Source organism: Aulostomus chinensis, chromosome 17 (assembly GCF_037954235.1).
Source record: "Aulostomus chinensis isolate RoL2024-O1b breed Wild chromosome 17, RoL_Achi_v1.0, whole genome shotgun sequence".
In the NCBI taxonomy this organism is placed as follows: domain Eukaryota; kingdom Metazoa; phylum Chordata; class Actinopteri; order Syngnathiformes; family Aulostomidae; genus Aulostomus; species Aulostomus chinensis.
In genome coordinates, this window is record NC_141336.1 from 14,847,220 (window position 1) to 14,869,088 (window position 21,869).

A 21,869-nucleotide genomic window follows, 5' to 3' on the forward strand; every position below is an offset into this window, starting at 1 on the left:
CTTCCACGCATGAAAGAACAGGGATCTGACCTAAGACTCGAATCCTAGACCTTCTAGCTAGTGAAGTTGAGGAGCGCGTGTCTCATACTTGAAGCTGTAACAGGCAGTCGTCTCATTCCGAATCGTCATCTTGTGTTCAGGGATCCAGAATTTTTTTAAGAGTACCAGACATCTTGACACAGCGTAGTCAGTAATAACGTTAGGGAGCAATTGTTGCAAAGCAGCACAGTCACTACGTTATCAGCTATGCATCAGCAGTTGAGAAAAAGCCTCGGTCTTAATAACCTTGCAAAGTTCTCCACAGTTTTGTTCACACAATCACATCTTATCTTTCAGACTCTGAGCTGTGTTGAATTTCTTCTGAAATTCATTGCCATATGATTGAAATTGATTAATTGAGTTAACAGCTCATCTTTATTCAGTCAAATTCAAAATGGAAATTTAAACTTATATGTATTGTGATGTTTTTCTGTTTTTTTTGTTCTGCTTTTTTCTTTTAATCCTGTTCTGTTTTTGGTTAAGATGTACTTATTGATTTCTGTTATGAAAACCAATGTAAATCCAGAGCACTATGCACAAGTAGTTTTGAAATGTCAAGTACCACAACTTCAGCTAAAAGCTATTCTTCAAACATATTTCGGGTCTTAAATTTTGATACCTCCTATCTAAGAAGAAGATTACTCAAAGCTAGAAAACAATACATGCAACAACAACAAAAAAGATACTCCCTCATAAACTAATTTGTAACCTATACCTTTGGCTATAATCAATATAACGTGAGAGCAAAGCTTTTAGTTGCGAAATCACTAATCCATCAGAGGCTGCTTATTATTTCCTGAAGGCATTTAAGTCTGTTTTAAATTGCTCTATAAAATATAATCTTCATCATCTAATAGTTTACTGAACCTGGCCGGATGCAATGGGTTACTTTTCCTGCGCTATAGAAGTTCATAAATAATGCACACTTTCCCCATACATGCGGATGATGTAATGGTTAAATCTACCATTGATTTGGCGTACACTGCTGACTTGCCACCATGCGCCATGTGCCCAGGACCGGTTGCCAAGCGATGATGGAATAATCGTTTTGGGGGGCAAAAACAACAAAACACAAGAGTGAGTATTAAAAAACAAAAAAAACAAAGACAAAAAAAACGTATTAGTGAAATGCAAACTGTAGCTGATGCAAAATCAGAAGCAATTTTCTGCCGTCTAGGTTGAGTAGAAGGCAGGTTGAGCGTAGAGAGGGGGTGAAAGGGAGGAGATCATCCCTCCCCGTTGTTCTTGATGCCGGTGTGCGTAAAGTTGCTTGTTTGGACACACTCCGGTTGTGTTTCTGGACCGGACCACTGGTGTGTGTGATTAAGTGTGAGATGGGATATGGTTTGCTCCTTGGAGCTGTGCGACAGCCCAGTCAAGGGTCTCACAAGTGTCTAGTCTGTGAGACGGACACCAAGCGTCCGAGCGAGGTGGAGAAAAAAAAAAGGAGGGGATACGGCAGCAGCAGACAATGCGGTTTCGCGTGCATTTATTTCTCTCTACCGCACCAAAAGATGTTGTGTTGAAAATGCGGGAACATATTTTGTCGTGATTTTTAATTTTTTTTTATTATTATCTCCTCTCCTTCTTAAAATCGCGCTTAATGCATTTCTCAGCGTTTTGATTGAGAACAAAAATATTCACAATAATAATAAAGATGAAATTTCCAATAGAAAACCCGAGGAAACAAGTTAACTGGGACCCGGAGCAAGGTTGGTAATTATTGCTTTTATTGTGTAATAACTTCAAGATATATATCATTTGAATTGTCGTATCTCAACAGTATATTTTAGAGATGTATATGAATTGCATTATTAAGGCTTTAACAGCACGACCCATTGTGATTCATTTTTTTATTTATTGGTCTTAGATTTTCCTCTCATATGTGTGTTTCTGTCATGCAAAAAAAGACCCTGAAGACAAAGAGGCAGAGGGTATTTCTTTACTCTCCATCCTCCTTGTGCTCAGCTGGGCAAGGCAGAGCTGCTAGAGCGGATCTCCATCTGCGTTAAACTTGCAGAAATAACCAACATAAGACTGGAATAGCTGTCAAAATAAAAGCACATTTAAAAAAAAACTTGTCGAGGACGTATTAGGACTAGAGAAAGGAAATGTTGTAAATAAGTAATTAATTTCTGGTTTTTGCGAGTTTTGATGCAAGAAAATAGAAAGCGATGTTTCTTTGCAACTCAATATTTTATTTTGACATTTGTTTTGCCGGAAGTAGTGGCCGTGCATTGGTTTTGCAGTCTATTTTAACGCTGGATTGTAAGGCTCAGCTGGTGAGTTAAACGCCTGCAACCTGTCTAGAGCCATAGGGAATAAGCTGGCCAGGAGCCAGCATGAGCCAACACACAATTTACCTTCGTGTTTACTATTATTATTTATTCATCCTTAGGTAAATGAGGCTGTTTTCCCCACATGTTCCTACTCATGAGGAGCTGACAAAATGTTGACAATAGGAATATTTCAGCTGTGCAACTGCTGAAAACCCTGGAAAATTTCACATTCATCATCATGAGGGGAATCATCAGCATTCTCACTGTGGTTCTGTGGCTGAAATGAGAACATCTCCATTATGGGAGATTGAGTCTGTGTGAACATTCCTCGGCAAGTGCTTCCTCTGAGAGGACTGAGAGAGAGAGTATGAGATAGTATCAGATAAAAACATTGCTTTCCACTCAGGCTTTATTTAATTAGCAAAAATCAATATGAGGCAGCTGCAGTGCTTTGAATTTTAGATGAATGCCATTACTGTATAACTACTGGAAATCAGAAATTGTTCATCATAGTTTTCCCCCGCTCAGCTAAGGGTTAAGATGTTGATTACAGACTTGTATTATTTTACCTCTAATTAAATAAAAGTAAATGCATACGCATCTCTGTGGCCCTGCCCTACAGTGGCTGCCCTGCTGCATGGAGCTGATTTATTCAATTTCACTCACAGGATGAGATGAGAAGCATTTAATGTCTTAGTAAGACTAACGTAATTAGCCATTAATCAGGAGATGTTCCACTGTGTCCATCATAAAGAATGCACCAGATACATCACAGGATATTGGATCATAGTGTTTCTCTTGGTTCACCTTTTCAATCTTAACTTTCTAATTCATCTCCTGTTCTATAAATAGCCAGGCGCCGCCCTTAAAGGCATATACGGCAAATTGAAAGTGGCAGTTTTGCACCTTCCAAAGCTTCTGACATCACTTTGCTGTTATTGATTCACTCATGATACAAGGATTAACTAACAAGATTCATGGTGGCTGGAATAGTGAACAAGAGCCTTCTCGGATGTCCTTGACTCATCACTGAGGTGTGTGTGTGTGTGTGTATGTGTGTGGGTGGGTGGGTGCAAATTATGTTTAGCAAAGCACGTAAGTTATTCCATCCCATTAAAGAAAAGAGTAAATCCGTTTCTGGCTCTTACCTCAGAGAGTTGGATCATTGTATTGCAGACTTCGCCCACGGCTATGAGGACATGCATCCTTGTTGGAGAGAGAGAGGGCATGGGGTGGGGGGAAAGCTTGCAATAGGCCATACAATGTTTTATACATCTTAAGTGAATCTAAATTAGGCTTCTTCCTATAGGTGCTGCTTGCCACTTGATGACCTGCTGCAGCACATATACTGCACAGTTAAACCAATCCAGGATCCAATGACTGAAAGTGGCAGTTATCCACTCTTATGGGCTATTAAAAAAATTGCACCCCCCCCCAAAAAAAAATGCAATTTGCACCTCAGACGAACCGTATAGCTCATCGTCATGGCTTAGTTGCTAGTAGTATGTGTACTTTGAATATTTGCAGGAACCTTACTTCTGTTGATCGATATGATTTTGTAATCTTAAAAAAATTAATTAAAGATGTTTTTCCTGTACATTCATGCAAAAGCAGTCAATAATTGGCAATGAGGTTTTCTGCATCAGTGATAAAGGCAGTGTGGCTATGGGCTTTTGAGGCTCCGTTTCACATGACTAATGGCTTTTATGTGTTGAGGCCAAAATGAATTCCCAGGATGACAAGAATGTTAAGGGCTGCCTTTGGCACAGCTGCAGAGGTATTTTTATTGATAGCTTGCTTTGTGAGGAACCCTTATTAGCCCAAAGTGAGAGGAGAAAATCACTTTTTAATCATGCAGAAGACTTGAGGGCCAGTTCCACAGAATTGGCGAGATTTGCATCTTGTCACTTCTTAAAATTAAAGTTGATTCTTTGCTCAGTACCCATAGCTAAACACACATGTTTAACACCTGTAATGAGCAGTCTCAAGCCTTTTCGTTTCTTGCTGTCTGTTGTTTTTCAATGGGAGTTTTTGTCCGTAGGATGAAAACACACGCAAGGGTTTTTAGCATAACAGTAGCATGTAGGCTAAGTTGAGTGCTTATAAACTGCTATTAGCATAAGAACACCTACCACCCTCGAGTGGTTTACCAAAAAGGTCGTAAAACATACTGTACATAACATGTAAATCATAATTAAGGTTGGAGGACTGTGCATTGACATTTACATCTGCAGTTGTAACTAATGATTAATGGTGAAACTAGAAATACTGCATTGTGGTTGCCTCATATCTGTGGTGTGCCATAGTATTTTTACTTCATCCTTGAGTACCAGTGGAAATTTATGCAGTATTTGAAAAATTCACTGGAGACATTCTGGAGATATGGGACGTGAATTTATGGATGGAAAAGGCCAAAAATAGAGGATGCCTTTACAAACCACAGCTGTTTCCAGGGTGATGGGATCAAAAAAGGAATATAGAGAAATAACATTTATTCTTCACAGGGAGTGTTAATGGATAGAATATAACCTGGTGACACATCTAAAATATATTTTTTTCACGATCTGTATTACAAATAGGCTGCACGGTGGTGCAGTGGTTAGCACTGTGGCCTCACAGCAAGAAGGTTCTGGGTTCGAGTCCCGGCTCGGGTGTGGGATCTTTCTGTGTGGAGTCTCCATGTTCTCCCCGTGCCTGCGTGGGTTCTCTCTGGTACTCCAGCTTCCTCCCACAGTCCAAAGACATGCAATTGGGGACTAGGCTGATTGAATACTCTAAATTGACCGTAGGTGTGACTGTGAGTGTGAATGGTTGTTCGTCTCTGTGTGTTGGCCCTACGATGGACTGGCGACCTGTCCAGGGTGTACCCCGCCTCTCGCCCGTTGACGCTGGGATAGGCTCCAGCCCCCCCGCGACCCTTAATGTGTAGGAATAAGCGGAAGATGACGATGGATGGATGTATTACAAATTTAGTGTATTTTATGTCTGTATTGGACATAATAATCAAACAAAAACAAAAGATTTCTGATGGATACTAGTTATATTTCATGGCTGGCTAAAATCCTATTTGTCTTAAAAATGACAATTAGGACAAAGTTCAAGAATGTACCATGCTGTCCCAGCCACTGACAGCGCCTGGCTTTGAGTGAATGACTAACATGTTTTAATTTGCACTTTGGATAAGTTTTTGTATGCATAAGTTTGTGTCACAGTTTTAAAAGAGATTCAAGCCTTAGAGAAAGCTTGAGGTGGGTTGACATTACTGCCATAAAATGAATAGTTCAGTGTATAAATCTGAGATTAAGTTCTTGCAGACGCTAAGGATCCATATAAACAAATTAGTAACATAATTTCAGGGTTTTTTTCATCTAGCCATAACCAGATTCAGTTCTTTCAGGTATTTCAAAACAAAAAAGAGGAAAAAGGGCTTTCAAAAAACAAGTATTTGTCTTGGAATCTCGGCAGAAAGGTAAACACAACATATATTAATCCAGTTCTGTGTTCCAATTTTCCTTTAGTGGCGGTCCAGACCAACTTGGTCCCTCCCAAAAAGGTCCAGCCTGGTATGGTGAAGTCAACCCTAGTCCAGGCCAGTGTGGCAACCATGCAGAACCCTATGGGATGTGACCCGAAGACCAACGGTCATTGTCCACTGCCGCGCCTGTCCATCTCCTCACGATCCGCCAGTGTTGTGGCCAGCATGGACGCCAGCTGTGATGGAGCGGTTGCAGCGCTCCACTCTGTGATGAAGTGGAAGACGGTGCTAGCGGTTTTCATTGTGGTGGTTCTCTACCTGGTTTGTGGAGGTTTGGCATTCAGGGCTCTGGAGCAGCCTTTCGAGAGCAACCAGAAGACCAGCATCACCCTGGAGAAGGCTTCTTTCTTGGCGAGACACCCGTGTGTTACTCCTGATGAGTTGGAGGCTCTCATAAAGGTAAGTCATCAGAAATGGAGCTTTAGGGAGTTTTAGCTGTGAGAACACTGCTGATGAGTAATTTCCTATTTTTTCCTCTTGTGCAGACAGTCACAGCAAATACAGCATTGTGTTTGTACACTCTATCTACTCATCTCCAATAGACGAGTTTATGCGGTGGATATGAAGATAACTCAAATTAAATTGAAATGATAATAATGAGTGTCATCCAGTTTGATTGGTCAATATGTTGGCTGACCTTCATAGTTGTGGGTTTATGGACGGTGACTGCTAGCAGGGGTAATTAGAGGTTCTTGGGGTAATTGATTCTGGTTTCATTAGCTAGTCACATGATCTTGAAAAGCATGGAAGCATCCTTTTATGTTCAGATTGTCCTTTAGCAGATAAAGCCTTTAATCAGTTTCAATCAATGGATCAAGATATTCCATTTAATTTTCAGAATTAATTGCTTTCTTGCCTGCATATGAAATGTGTATGTAACGTGTCAATTTGGATTTAATGGCTAAACCAGAAGGGCAGCCAGTGGAGCGCAAGAGCGCATCCTTTTACCAAAGCTGGTAGCTTTCACCACAATCCTGCTGACAGACACACCAAGAATGCAAACCAAGGGGGACTATATAAAAAAAAGGAATATTTATTTATTTATTTATTTATTTTTACTGTTCTCAAGCCAAAGAACAGGGCATCTGAAGAGCAAGTACCTCCACCAAGGTGAGCCAAACCTGAAGTAAAACAAGTAGTAATGAGCGGCCCCTCCTACCCCTGAGCAGGTTGGAAACCTGATGCCTTGAAGTCTGACCATGTGGAGTTCAGTTACAACAGTTTTGTGTTTTATGACACAATTTCAAAATTGTCTTCTTTGCTTCTGTCATTTTGGACCAAATTTTGAAATGGATCTGGTTCAACCACTTGGAGAAATACAAGAAAGTGTGGAGAAAACATTCCTGTTGCCACCAGATGGCAATCAAAATGTAATGGATTCTTTCTTGTCTACCCCTCTCAAAAGTTGGGTAAAAAAAAAAGTATTATTCTTTAATCCTGCTGTCAGACAGATAAAAATGGTCGCCTTGGTGAAGGTAATAAAGAATGTTGATGGACAAATACATAAAAGGATCAGAATCTACGGTAACCTGCAAGGCCAACAGTTTTGGGCAGAAGAAATGTTCTTCTGACAGAAATGTGATCAAGGTGGTACCATCTGTTGTTCATATAAGCAGCAAGCTCATCTTCTCTTTTCCCTCTGCTCCGGAGTACATTCCTGAAAGCTGCAAAACAATAGGGTCAGGGGTATCTTCATGTAGCTTGCGCATGCTCTCCCTCAGAGTCCTCACAAACTTGATCACTTTATCTAAAAATAATTCCTTGGCTCCAATTCCTCTCTGCTAACTGTGTAGTCGGGGGACTCAGAGCATTTGTTTTTTTTTATATATTTATATGTATAAATTTGTGGGATTCACAGACTTTTTAGGGGCATTTAACTGAAAACACATTCAAAATTCCCATTGACTTTGAGATGGAGAAGACGATATTGAACAGCGCTAACTTATTCCAGGCGAATTCCTGTCTCCCTCTATGAAGTGCTCATAAGGAAGATATGGCTGTTCTAGTTAAAGATGATTATTTATTAATGAAAATTGTATTCATATTATATTCATACAAAAAAACCTGCCTAAATAATACACACTGAAATACTATCAGTTGTCATGTGTGGTATTTTTGATTCAGGCACTTGAATAGCAGCCTACTTCTCAGATGTTGAGGTAAAGTTTGTCACATGCTTCTGTATATTTAATAAAGAACAAATTGTGGTGTCTGTCGGAAGCTGTAAAAAAATTGTGTGAGATTTAGAGTTCTTCCCGTAACCTGTAGTGTCAGTAAATGGATTGTAAAGGGACCAAAGTATGGCAGGTCCATCATCTCACAGGGCACCTTCAGGACTAACACAGACATTACCCATAATGCATAGTGAAATTCACACCTGTTTGCTGTCACATTTTAAAGTACATGCTTGTACATGTTGCTACATGTTATGTAAATGTATTCAAAAGTTACATGGGAGAAAAAGTCAACCAACTGCCTTCTTCTTGAGATATTTATCCTCAGAGGAAATAAGATCAGGCACTGGGACTTTGACGCTGTATTTGCATAGAAGTCCTTAGGTATTGACGTCTCTTTCCTGAGGGTGACCCAGGCAAGACAAGAACAGATTATTCTGATCTTACTGCTTCCGTCTTTTAAACATTGGTAGACAACCCAGTAAAATGACTTGTTTTACAATTAAAACTCGATGGCCTGATAACATTTGGAAATTCTAGAACTGCCTCCTGGTCAAGTTATTTATTGTTTTGTTAAATGCAGGAGGAGATGAATGAGCATTGTGTTAACTCATTTGGCAAGGACTTGAATACAAGCAACGTCCATTATATGCGTTGTAGCTTTAACATAAAGGTTTTGAAGATCCAGAGAGATTTGAATAAACATAGCAACCTGATAAAGTTTTACATGAAACTTCATCAGTTTTTCCGGCTGTAAAATGATGGTTGATGGAAAAATGAATCATGCTGTTGTAAACATCCAGGAAAGTGTTTGAACCTGAAAAATGTGACTGACTCGTTAAACCGTTCACCTGACATGGATTGAAGCTGACATAAAGCATGCAATCCTTGCAGTGGTCCACATTTTGCAAACATTTCCAGCCTCACATGTGCAAGTGTGGAATAAAAAAGTAAATCTGCTTTCCCATCACAGCTTAACCGGGCATTTTACAATATCTTTTTAAGGGGTCAGCCACTTTATAGCCCAGTGTGGCAATGTTTCATGCTGCTCTGCAATATCAGACCCCAAGTTACTGGTCAGGATTTAAGGTCACAACATCAATTTGATGTAAGACTGAAGCCGGGATTGAAAAATGATTTGAGATGTGTCAACGCGCAGTTGGCTGAGTGGAAAGTTTGATTTGTTAGGGGTTATTGTGATAGAAAATAGTGGGAATGAGCTCAGTCAAAGACTCTGGGAGGTGTTCAGAGAGGAAAAAAAGGAACATTCGGTGCCAGCAGTCAAAGAGTAACAGTTGTATTACCAAAGAAACACATGGCAGATGACTATCATGCCAACAACAGGGTATGATCAGCAGTAATCCCGAAGAAGAAGAATTAGCACTCATATAAAAAAAGAAAAATGAGCCAGAAATAATCTTAGAGCACACATGAAATGCAAAAGGATTGTTTTTAATGTACCTAATACAGTAGACCAGAATGATCTTAGCTCCACTGGTTCTTGTAAACTGGAAATGACTCCAAAGTGGGAACCAGCCACATGGCATTCGGTGTGCTCCACTTTCTACTTGAATTGCTGCATGTGACGTTAACGTCTTTAAACTGCTCCAGTGATTATTGGACTGACTTTCTCTCCTCTGCTCTTCACCCACCTTTTTTTCTTTTCTTCTATTTCAGAAAAAACGTTATTTATTCTTCTTCCCTTGCGGTGAAAAACCTCTGAGCCACAAAAATGCTATCACGAGTTTGTAAAAATCAATGCCAGTATTTCCTACGGAGAAGTGTGGAAATAAAAACCTCTTGCATGGTGTGCCTGGGGTCCGGAGGGAATCAATTATTCATGGCACAGGCCAGCAGTCACAGGCTTCATGCTGCGTGAAGCAGCAGCCTCTAGTCGCAGCAGCTGCTGAATCATAGAAGATTGTCTCCTGGACAAATGATCAGATTCAGACACATTCAAAAACATATGACAGCATATCTCAACAGGAACTGACAGCTAAAGGAGCTATTTGTATGAAATTTATTAGAACTGGCTCATAATATTATATCTGTCAAGTCAGGCAGCCAGAACCTTTTCATATTTATTTGGCACATTACATGTAAGTTGAGTTTGCGCCAATTCTGGGCTGGGTCACAGTTTATAACGGCCCAGTTATGGCAGTGTCATTCATGCAGAATCTCAGTCGAGTTAGTTAGCTGATGTGGCTTGGCTGATTTTGCTGTGCTGTGCTGAGTCGGGGCTGATGCTGGTCAGGTCATCTTGACTCCCTGGGGTTATAGTAGTTCCAACATTTTGAGAGACAGCCCTGTGATAGACTTGTGACCCATCCGGAAGGTACGCCGCCTCTCGCCCAATGTTTGCTGGAATAGGCTCCAGCACCCCCGCAACCCTTCAGGGATATGCGGTATAGAAAATAGATGGCTTGATGGATTTTGAGAAACACCTATTTGGATGGTGGATATGAAGCATAGCTTATTGCAAAGACAAAGGTAAACAGTATCAGTAAAAAGTATCTAGTTCTCCGATTGCCTTTTTTTCGGTCGATAAATGGCCTTTAGGACGTTCTGCTTCACAAGCCTTCCATTGAAGTGTGTGCCTGGTCCTCTAACAGGTTCCGTTATTGTTTTGTTCGTGCTGTGTCAAGCCTGTCACTCAGCTGAGGATCTTTTGTGGCAAACAGCAGTGGTGACTCACTGTTCTCAAACTGTTTCGTGGAGGAGTTGACAGAAAAATGGCAACCTCGGGGAGCATGTGCCTAAATATAGTGTATTTGCATGACGGATGTAGACAGAGAGTGACCACTTGTAGAGGTTTTCTTCACAGCATGTGCTGATTTAAATGTGCACAAGTGTGAGTCCATACATGCTGGTTGACCTCTATGGGTCTGCTTCAGGATGTGTGCTGCCCACCTACTCACTGTGTGCCCACAAAGACTCAAGACCTAATTGCCTTTCCCAGTGCCGTAGGGATGACTCACGCTGTGGCATGAGGAGAAGCCGTGCTGTTATTGACACAGTCAAGCCTTGTTCAATGATGAGTCACGTATCAACAAATACGCATTTATAGCTACCTGCGGTACCACTATGTCAGGACATGCAGGCAAAACTGCAATTCGCATGAATAACATGATTTCAAACAAATAACAAATATGACACAGTCGGTCGTGAGATTTAGGTCATCTGGTGTCAACACGAACCGATGAAAACATTTAAATCCGCGCAACTGTTCGGCTCTTACAGATATTTGTGTTCTAAATGTCTCAATGTACACTGATTTTAAGGGTAACATGTACAGCATTGCTCAGAAGCAAGCTGTCCCATATCGCAATACTGCTTTGTACCTCAAGAGGTGGTAGTGAGTCAACGTAGTGCCAAGTATCTACAGGTGTCTGATATCAAATCAAATATAAAACAATAGAAACTTCATACTGCTGTGCAAGACAACGCACCCAAATTACAATACAAAGTCAGTCTTCTGTCTTCTTAATGGTGTGGGATGAGAGGTGCAGTGAGCCGTGTCTCCATCACTTTGTGTCGCTGCAATGTGACCCTCAGTCTTAGCTCATCCATCTTGCTGAAAGGTGAATTGTGAGAAGGCTGGAGTGGTTGTTTGCGCGGCGTAACCTTTAACTCAGCTTCTAGCACCTCTCTCTTCCCCTGCTTTTACGCCCTCTCTCTACCACTGCCAGTGTTTTCTATCAAGTATCTGAACTGAACCCAGTGATCCGACCATCTCTGCTGCTTGCAGTCAAATGTCAGGTGATTGCATGAATACGGAATGTTGATTCTTAGCAGGTCCTACTGCTGTAGGCTGAATATGCCGCAACAATCAATGCAGTCATTAAGAACTTTTAAGGGGGCTGCTGCATAAGTGAAGGGTTGAGGGTAATTACATTGGTAAATTTAAAGCTTTGTGTTCCACAGAGTTCAAATTAGAACTTGTTTGGAGGAACCCTTTAGGTGGGCTCTATGTTGCCTGCATGCACACATGAAGGTGCCCAGCAGTGCAGTTATATGCTCTAATCTCTGTTCGGATTTGAATCAGAATGATGGCTCAGAAAATGTGCTTTCATCTTGTGGTGGTGCTCTGTGTTGTAACTCAATTATTGGAGCGTCCAATCGAAATGTTCAGCACTGATGCGCAGATTTGATTGGATGAGTAGCATCATGTATAATGATTTGCCAAGCATGGACTGAATCTTTTTGGGTGGAGTCTGGTTCTAAACCTAAACCACAGGCTTTTCATCTGAGAGCAAAATTTCGGGGGGCTCTTATGTCCTTCAGCTTCTCTGTAATTTGACTCATGGCCTTTAGACTTCCAGGTTTTTTTTTTATATTATTTTATGTATGAATTTAAGAACCTTGTTTCCAAGGGAGACCTAGGAAAGACAGGCAGCACAGAATTAAAAGACAGGCGCATTGGAAAGCATTAAAAAATCAGTGTAGGAGTGAATTCTTGTTTGGCAGTGGTTTGTGAAGAAAGTGCTGCAGAGGGGAGTGTTTGACGCTGTATCATGGTTCTCAATAAGGGAGGGTGGAGGCGCTTCTGTCACCTGAGAGTATAAAGATCTGCAGTGAGTTGACTAGCAAATGATCCCAGGTGGATAATATGAAACCACACATTAGCTACCAACCCTTCGCGATCACTGATGATTGTGATTGTGTGCCTGCCAGAACGTCAATTGTGTGGATTCTTTTAAACGAGCCAAATGGAGCAGGGCTTGTGTGAAACACTTTGTGTTGTTCTTATTAACATGCTGCAACACTTTCAAAGTCACCAGCCTCACGCCTCGATACTGCACGTGGCCAAGGAGGATTTTCCACATCTCTAATGCAGCATGAACTTGGCAGTGAAAAAGACAAGAGACAAAAATAAACCTCCTCATAAAGTATTCAGATACATTGTAGGGCTATTTATAGCTCTCCCTCGACTCCAGAATTAGGTTGTTTAGGGTTTATTATATAATTACTGCTTTGATATTTCCCCTATAAGGAGCTGTGTCTCCCAAAACCTATGAAATAGCATTACTGTAATTGGCTTATGTTAGATACAAGAATGAGTCTCATAGGTGGCTACACTGATGGAGCTGAGGTAATCACATGCAAGATTATGAGTAGGCATGTGCAGCGATGTGTGGCTGTGTATAGAAGCGGCCCTTCACTCTGTCTGCTTTGAAATGTGTGTCACGAGAGTAGATACATATTTTATAGTATAGCATGGCGCAAACAGCTTGCAAAGGTGTATCCTACTAGGAATAAACGCATGAAGCTGTATCTTACCAGGGGCATCCCACGCAATCACTGGCGAATCAGTGGAAAATTAGCTGAGAGGCAAAGCCCAAACGAAACCTTTTCATGGACATTTGAATTACGTGTGTGTGTGTCTGTGTGTGTGTATGTGTGTGTGTGTGGGGGGGGGGGTGTAGTGAAATACTGATTCTCATAAGATGCTCACCGAGTTTAAGACAAGATAGCAGACTAAGACTTCATGGCTGCATAATGGAGCACAGAAGGAGATCAATGAGAGTAACGATGCAGTAAATGTAGAATATTGTAGCCTCTTAATGTTTCCCAGCAGAAAATAGAGATTTAAGTCTTTTAGCTCCTTGTGAATTTAATACTGAGTGAGGAAACTGCTTCGTTTGAAGATATTTCAACAGATCTTTGAGAGGGAAGTGTAGCACAAACCCCAGGCAGACGCATCGTTCTCAAGAACAAGTTCTCATTTAACTTTTCATTGACTTTCTATGCTGTTGACCATTTTATATGTCAATACAGCCGAATACTCACAAGAGCTATGTTGACATTCACCGCAACTGAAAATAATGATTATATCACTGCAGAACAGCAGCTTGGGGAATGAATGCTGCTGCAGCAGAGACTTAATGAGCCACAATAAAAACACAATTTCACACTCACTTGACCGACAACACAAACAGAGAAATATGGGATGGACTATAGTACGGATTTGGCAGCATTCAAAGAGAACAGAAGTGATGACAGAGTGTAGGACGAAGGTGGAGAGTTGAAACTGTGCCAGCGAGATGACAACTTTCTGTCCGATTCACGTCCATAAAATTGTTCATCGTCAGCAGCTTGCCTGTCCTGTTCAATAGCAGCATATACTTTAAAAGCTACGTGGAAAGCTTTTGGGGTCGCGCACATGAGACGGAAGAGGTAATCTGATGTAAAAATCATTGTTAATTTACCCAATTTTTAACTTGAGTTAGGAGGGGAAAAAAAATTGCGGGACCTACATTCAGGTCCTGTGCACAGATTAGTAACAAAGTCAGAAGGGGGAGGGACCTAATCATGCGAGAAGTAGAAATTAGAGTATTTATGCTGCATGAGAGGCAGCCTACTGTCCAGTTTGTTTAATATGGTGTGCAGCAGATTCAGCAGAGCTGGATAAAAAAAATTTTGTCCTGGATGAAATGAAACTTGGGCTTAAACATGGGTCTTGTTTCCATGACAGTATCATAATAGAGTGAATTCACCGTTGTGTCACCAGGTTAATTTGGTGGGTATAATGCAAAAATAGAATATCTTCAAAGACGGTAACAAGGTTGCCCTCAAAAAAGTAGAAAGGAAAAAAACGTAAATGTCTTTTTATGCTTTCAATCAGAGCACAGGGGTGCTAAGGACATGCAGGTTTTGGCTTGGCCTCCGAACGTTTAACTGTGCTTTTGGCTTGGCCTCCGAACTGTGCTGTTTTTAAAGGCATCTTCTTCTTGAATCTTTTTTCTTCTTTTTTGAGTGTGACCCTCTCACGTCTTTTTATAATAGAACAGTCTAAAATTAGGATATTATTTTTAAAAAATGAAAAAGAAAAGAAATGTGAGGCCCAGTGCAAAATGGGACAACAGTATTTATTTGCTGTTGTATTTAAGGAAACTGTCTAACCTCCATATTGACAAAACCAGGATAACTTGACTTTACCAGCATGCATTCATTTAATGTTTATGGTTTTCTTTTGTGATGGCTTGGAAACCATTTTTTAAAGAAAAGAAATTAAATGGTCCAGTAGACTGATAGATGAGTCTCAACTCAATCCTGCGCTCCTGCAGGCAGTTACAGAGGCTGCAGTTTAAATAATGACCCCTCTAACCCCCCCCCCCCCCACACACACACACACAGAAACACCCCACCCACCCATACACTTTCCACAATTAATCTCAGCTTTGGAAGAAGGTTTATAGCCCCGAGTCTAAGTAACTTGCTGCTCACATTTCTGTGTGGAAACATGGATTATTTGTGTTTGTTTTTGTCCGTGTGATCCTTTCAAATTTGTCTCTGTGCAGTTTGTAAAATAGGTTGTCATTTTATTGACTTTTAAATGTATTGTTTGACAGATGTGTGTTTAATTGGATGTCTTTTTGCAAACCAAATCTACCCCCAGGTGGAAAAAAAACAACAACCAAAAACCCCCCACCCACAATTCCACCAAAATATGAGATTATCAAAAAGATGACAATTTTTGCTTCTTATTCTCTAATGTGGCCTGCGTTCTTGTGAAATGCACGATTTTTTAAAATGTGTTTACAGTATTTATTCATTTATTTAACATTTCGATGACTTTGTGCTCTTGTGATGATGAATTCCATGATATCATTGCCTAGTTTTTGAGAGCTCACGAGCCAAAAATATTGGAACACTGCTCTGGATATTCGTAACTATGGTTACCAGTATGAAACCATGCTCATCATGAATGTATGAAGAATCTCAGAATAGAAGAATCCATTTTTTTGTGTTGTATTATTTATAATTTTGTGAGTCATTAACACAGAATTCCCTTATTATGTTGATTGAAGTTATATGATTGAGATGTGTGAATTGTTAAATTCTCCATCTAATTTATGCCCCCCCCACCCCCACCCAAACTCCTTTGTCATTTTCTGGTATCAGGTAGGGACCAGTTTGATGTGGAGATAGTCACACTCACCGTAGTCCTGTTACCTCACGAGTGTTACACAATCAGTGGCAGCATGGATGGCCCATGCACGCACAAACACATCACACACACACAGACAGACAGACACAGACACACACACACCTGTATACACAGACATACTCTCATAAAAATTGGCAGGAGGTGCGCTATTGTGCTCACCCCTCCTCATGCCGTGACTTCATGTAGTTAAAAAAAAAAAAATCAAAGCATACACGTGTGTGTTTGTTGTGTTTCCATCAGCTGAGCTGGCATGCGATCATAAGCCGGAATGTTTATGAGGAATTAACGTGAGTCAGGTGCAACAATGTGTGCTTTTGTTACTGTCCAAGAATGCATCTTTAGAAATTCACGTTTTTGACTCACGTTTTAGCTCTCTACGAGGAAGTGAATTTTTATCATTTACACACATATCTCTTCCCAGCACACCATAGATGCTGTGAGTGCTGGTGTGAGTCCCATTGGAGACACGTCCTACAATTCCAGTTACTGGGACCTGGGCAGCGCCTTCTTCTTCGCTGGAACAGTAATCACTACCATAGGTACCCAAGAATTTATAATGTGTGTAAAGAAACTAGAGTTTTGTTTGGTGATGTGCAACATTCGCCACTATCAGCACCTTAATACAGGACTAATAGGCAGTAATTCCTGCTCTGCAGCATTTGAGACGGGATTTATCCTCTCAGTTGGCCAAATATATTGTCTCATTACAAATATGCTCTGAGAAGCTGTGTTCATGTAAATCCCTCCTCTGTACTGTTGTTGTCCTCAGGTGAATTTTACAAATCCCTTTGCTAAATGATGCAACACTCAAGCACAGTGGGATTTCACTCGCGGTAAAGATCAGCATCATCACGGATGCGGAGTACACAGCTCTCACTGCTGACAAAGATCATGTGATTTAGTCAATGCGGAGCTTTGAAAGTTCACAAATTGCCTTTGCGTTGCTTTTATAATCATGGTATTGACAGTTTGGGAGCGACCAAACGTCTTTTTAAGTTTGAACTGATGCAAAAAATAAACCAAAAACCAAATGATCAATTTCTTTTTTTTGTATCAAGACCCTGCTTCTTTTTTCTTGTTAGACATCCAGTCGATCTTAAACGTTTAGAGGAGAACTTTTATTTCCCTCCCTTTCTGTTTCACTTGGCAAAACGTTATAATACAGCAGTTAAACACTCTCAAAATGCTGTTTCAGTTGGACTTTTAAGTTTTCGAATTAGCCTTTGGGGACATGTTTTATTAGGAAAAGAATCCATCTGTGTGATTTACGGTCTATACGTCTAATGTAAAGACTGTAATTTTAAATTCAGATACCTTCTCTGTTATTAGCTACAATCTCCCCGTCTTGTTTTATGATGCGGTTCCGAGATTTTACAAACATATGCTTCCTTTCAGCTGCGTCTTTTATTTCACTACTCAGATAGAGATCCAGCAACCTGCCCTAACTTAAGGGCCCTGATGGGGGACGATTAGAAAAGCAGAGCGACAGTGGGAGGGAAGAAAAATACAAGCACGTATGATGCATACAGGGATTGATACTCATAAATAAAACCTGTTCACAAAAAAGTTGAACTATGGTGATGCAGATGCCTCCCTTCATGTCACTGTATGACAATAATATGTCTTTTGCTAAGATGGGAACCTAATTGTCTCTCTAGGAGCTGATTTAGCCCAGACCCCTGCTCCAGGAACTATTACCTCAGGCCCTCAATTGATTATGTTGCATAAGAAAGGCTTTATGGTTTTCTTCTGTTTCTCATCTTACTTTTAATACCCCATCTCCTCCTCCTCCTCCTGGCCTTTCTCTGCATCTTCACGTCTCCTTATTACCTCTGCTAAACAGGTTATGTTTTCCATCATTGACATTTGTTACTTAGGTTGGCAGCAGGGTTATTCACTTTAGCATTCATTTAACACTCCAACAAGATCCCCACAAATACCATGCTGGGTTCTTTTTAAGTTTAGTGAATGAAGAACTTTCTGGGGCAGATTTTGACATTTTTATTAATATCTCATTACGTACTACATAGAATTTGGCAGAGAAGTGTCTCGCAAGTGTTTTCATTAATCTTTTTGTCCCCCCCCTCCCCTCTCCTCCTTCTGGTTGCCTTGTTTTGACAGGTTATGGAAACATAGCTCCGAGCACTGAGGGCGGGAAAATCTTTTGCATCCTTTATGCCATATTTGGCATCCCCCTCTTCGGTTTCTTGTTGGCGGGGATTGGAGATCAACTGGGGACCATCTTTGTGAAGAGCATCTTGAGAGTTGAGAAGATATTCAGGGTGAGTTGCAAGTATCTTAGTAACTTCTTATTTTCTAACGTTTTTATACTCTGAATCCACCACTTATTTTGTTTTTGTTTTTTATTCTTCAGCAAAAACACAGACAGATCAGCCAGACAAAGATCAGAGTGACGTCGACCATCCTCTTCATCCTGGCTGGTTGCATCGTCTTTGTCACCATCCCTGCTGTCATCTTTAAGCACATCGAGGGCTGGACGACACTGGAGGCCATTTACTTTGTTGTGATTACTCTCACCACGGTGGGAATAGGCGACTACGTGGCAGGTATGTCATTTTCAGCCAGCATTCTGTTAAAAAGATGAATCATGTCTATCCATTAATCACTCTGGTGCCTCCCCTCCAGGTGGAAACCGCAGGATTGACTATATGAAGTGGTACAAGCCGCTGGTGTGGTTTTGGATCCTGGTGGGTTTGGCCTACTTTGCAGCTGTCCTCAGCATGATCGGAGACTGGCTTCGAGTACTGTCTAAAAAGACCAAAGAGGAGGTGGGGTTGATTTAATTTCACCGCCCACTATTACATTAGCGCAGTAAAAAATAAAAGGTCTCTCAGATGCCGCCTCTCGTCTGTGCACTCTGATTTTGCATATTAAACGTTGCTCAGACCTTGTTGGAGGGATCTGTGACAGGCTGCTATTGTTTGAGGTGTTTCACCCGTGAAGAACGTCATATACAATAGTGAATGCTGAAATGTTGTTAAACCTGATCCGTAATTATAAAAAAAAACCAAACCATCACCATCCATTCATCTCCATTACTTACTGTAAAAAAGTTGCCATGGTGACCTTGTATTGAAGAGAAGATGACTACACACTCAGCTCCAGTACAATGTAAAAGTGATATTTCAGCATGATCTTTCTTTGCCATGATAAAATGAGCATGAATCACTGCTTAAGCCTATAAAAAAGTTGTAAATGTTTTAGATGTTTAAAGCTTAACAAAAAAAAAACAGCCATCATTTTTCTCACCAACTGAAGATTTCACACTTCCAGTTGTCATTAATAAAATGTGTCAGATTTGAATCTACCTGGCAAGTGACAGGAAAAGGAAACATAGGGTATTTCAGTCATAAAGAAGTAGAGTAGCTCCGGTAAAAACGCAACAAGAAAACTGAAAACACACAAGAACGTTTAAAAAATAGAAGGGAGTCGTAGAGCGCGTACCTCTGCCAAGGTGAGATGACATCATCAGATTCTGCCCCTGGTCAAATTCAAAACTGAACCAATTGTTCCTCAACTTAAGTCCCCCAGCCACTGGCCTGGGGCGAATGACCCTGCGGCAGACACGGGTGTGTATCTGTTCAGCTGAATGGTTCTGATGGGAACACAAATCCCAGGTGAATGTGTTAATTTGTAGCCAGATATATGAGAAACAGTCGGATCCCTGCTATCAGTAGCGTACATCACAATATCACAACTTCAACCTGTTCGTGTTAAAGCAGTGACATTCTCTTAATTCAGTCAGGGATAAGTTTGAAAAACAGTGGGAAATGGATTATAAATGCGATCATCCAAGCTCATCTCTTCAAAATTCATGAGCAGCTTTTTGAGTTTGCCTGCTAACAGACAAACCAACATTGTTGATCACATGACATCCACTGTGAAGGTAAAACCTCAAAACATATTTTGCATTTCACAGAAACAGAAAAGGCGAGCAACACAATTCCAGAGTCGTGCATCAGTGATAATATCTCTCTGCTGCATATCTTCTCCTGATCTTTTCCCCGTTGCTCTGCTGTCTTAGGTGGGGGAGTTTAAAGCGCACGCTGCTGAATGGAAAGCGAATGTGCGAGCAGAGTTCCGTGAAACGCGACGGCGCTTGAGTGTTGAGATCCATGACAAGCTCCAGCGGGCTGCCACCATCCGCAGCATGGAGCGCCGTCAGTTGGGCCTGGAGCAGCGAGCTCACTCCTTAGACATGCTGTCACCAGAGAAGAGGGCTGTGTTTGCCAGCCTGGATGCTGGCCGCTTTAAGACCTCCTCACAGGAGAGTATCGACACCAAACTGAACAACCTGAGGCTGAAAGGCGCCTGTGAGCCATATGACCATCAGGGTAGCGAACAAACACAGCAGACGGTGTCTTCTTCAGAGGAGAATCTCTTCAACCTGCGCTTCGGGTCCCTCACCAAGCTGGGCAGGCGCAATAAGAACCGGGATCCACGGAGGAACATCCCTGAGGATGTTCGACGGGCCAGTGTAGGTATGAACAATGGCAGTGCCATGCTGGGTGAAGAGAGGACGCAAGAATGTGACGAAGACGGAGAGCCAGAAGAAGAAAACAAAGAACGAAAAGAGGGAAACACTAGTTTGACAAACCTGTCGCACTACGCAATGGAGCGCAGCAAGTTGAACGGGTTCATTCCTGTGCAGGCCAAAGACAGGGAAGAAGACTTGGAGCTGAGTGGAGAAACACCAGACAAGCTGTGGAGTTTAAAGATAGAGAGAGAAAGAGAGTGAAAGACAGACAGAACAAGAGTGCACGGTCTTTTGAGATGTCAAGAAATGTGCCTTTCTGTTTCCTCAGTTTGTTTGGAACTGCTCCCAGGAAACTCAGTCATCGTGCCATAGCCATGGGAAGAAAACGTGTAGCCAAAAATGAACGAAACTGAAGGGACATAAGAGGCTGCAGTTAAATTACCTCATTTTGGATGTTACGTATAACGGGCTACTCAACAACTTTTAATCTCCACTTAAACAATCTTACCAGCGCTGTTATCCTTTCAGCGCTTTCACCGAATGACCCACTTGAGCTGCTGTTAATGTCGAATCTTGTTTTTGAACAATGTGGGCAGGAGATCCAGAGAGAGCAAGATGTGTGTCATCCATCTTCAGAAACATTATCGATCTCCAGCTTCGACATCTCGTAGCGTGGTGGCTATTTTTAGCACAGCAACCTGCTAACAAAGGATTTTGAAAGCCCGGGAAGGTTTGGGGGTTGTGCTTCTGTTGGATCAATAGACAGTACTCGCATTTACCGAACTGACTTGTACAATTATTCCCACGCAGTATGTGAAAACGTAGCCTTAGGGTATGAACTACAACATAGTAAGAGCTCACATTGATGTGCATGGGTATAATTTAAAACATGAGAACTGACGTAATTGAAAGTTTGGAGCTGCAAATAAAATGCACTTCTTTCTGTTACATTAAAAAATAAAAAAAAGTCAGTTTCTTAACCAACAAACTCCTGGAATCCACCTGACAGACACGACTGGCCCTGAGATTGTCAGCAATGATTGCGTTTTATTTTCTATTCACCCGATCACCTGAGTTTTTGAATTCATGAATGTGACGCTATTGATTTTGCACTCACCGAGCATGTTTGCATCAGTGTTTACACATTTGTTTTTTTTCTTTTATATATCCGACAAGCACTTCATTCAACTGTAAAATATGAACGGAAAAAAAAAAAATGTTTTGATTGTTCTTTTTCCTGAACACAATCCAGGTTATCAACCGTATACACGCTGAAATGTGCTTTCCTTTAGATTGCTTGGGCTTTTGAAACTCCGATCATTTTCAACTTTTGTATACAGTTATACGTCTGCACTTTTAATCAATGCATCACTGCCATAAATTGCAAACATTT

At 41.1% G+C, this 21,869-nt stretch overlaps 1 protein-coding gene across 1 annotated transcript; it reads left to right on the forward strand.

Annotated features, from left to right (window-relative positions):
• The first annotated feature begins 1,459 nt into the window (after positions 1-1,459).
• Positions 1,460-21,869, forward strand: kcnk10b (potassium channel, subfamily K, member 10b). Its single transcript, XM_086182462.1, has 7 exons — positions 1,460-1,751; positions 5,837-6,252; positions 16,400-16,517; positions 18,100-18,260; positions 18,353-18,545; positions 18,625-18,767; positions 20,024-21,869. Exons 1-7 carry the CDS (start codon positions 1,697-1,699, stop codon positions 20,735-20,737), a joined length of 1,800 nt encoding a protein of 599 aa, XP_086038588.1. The 5' UTR covers positions 1,460-1,696; the 3' UTR covers positions 20,738-21,869.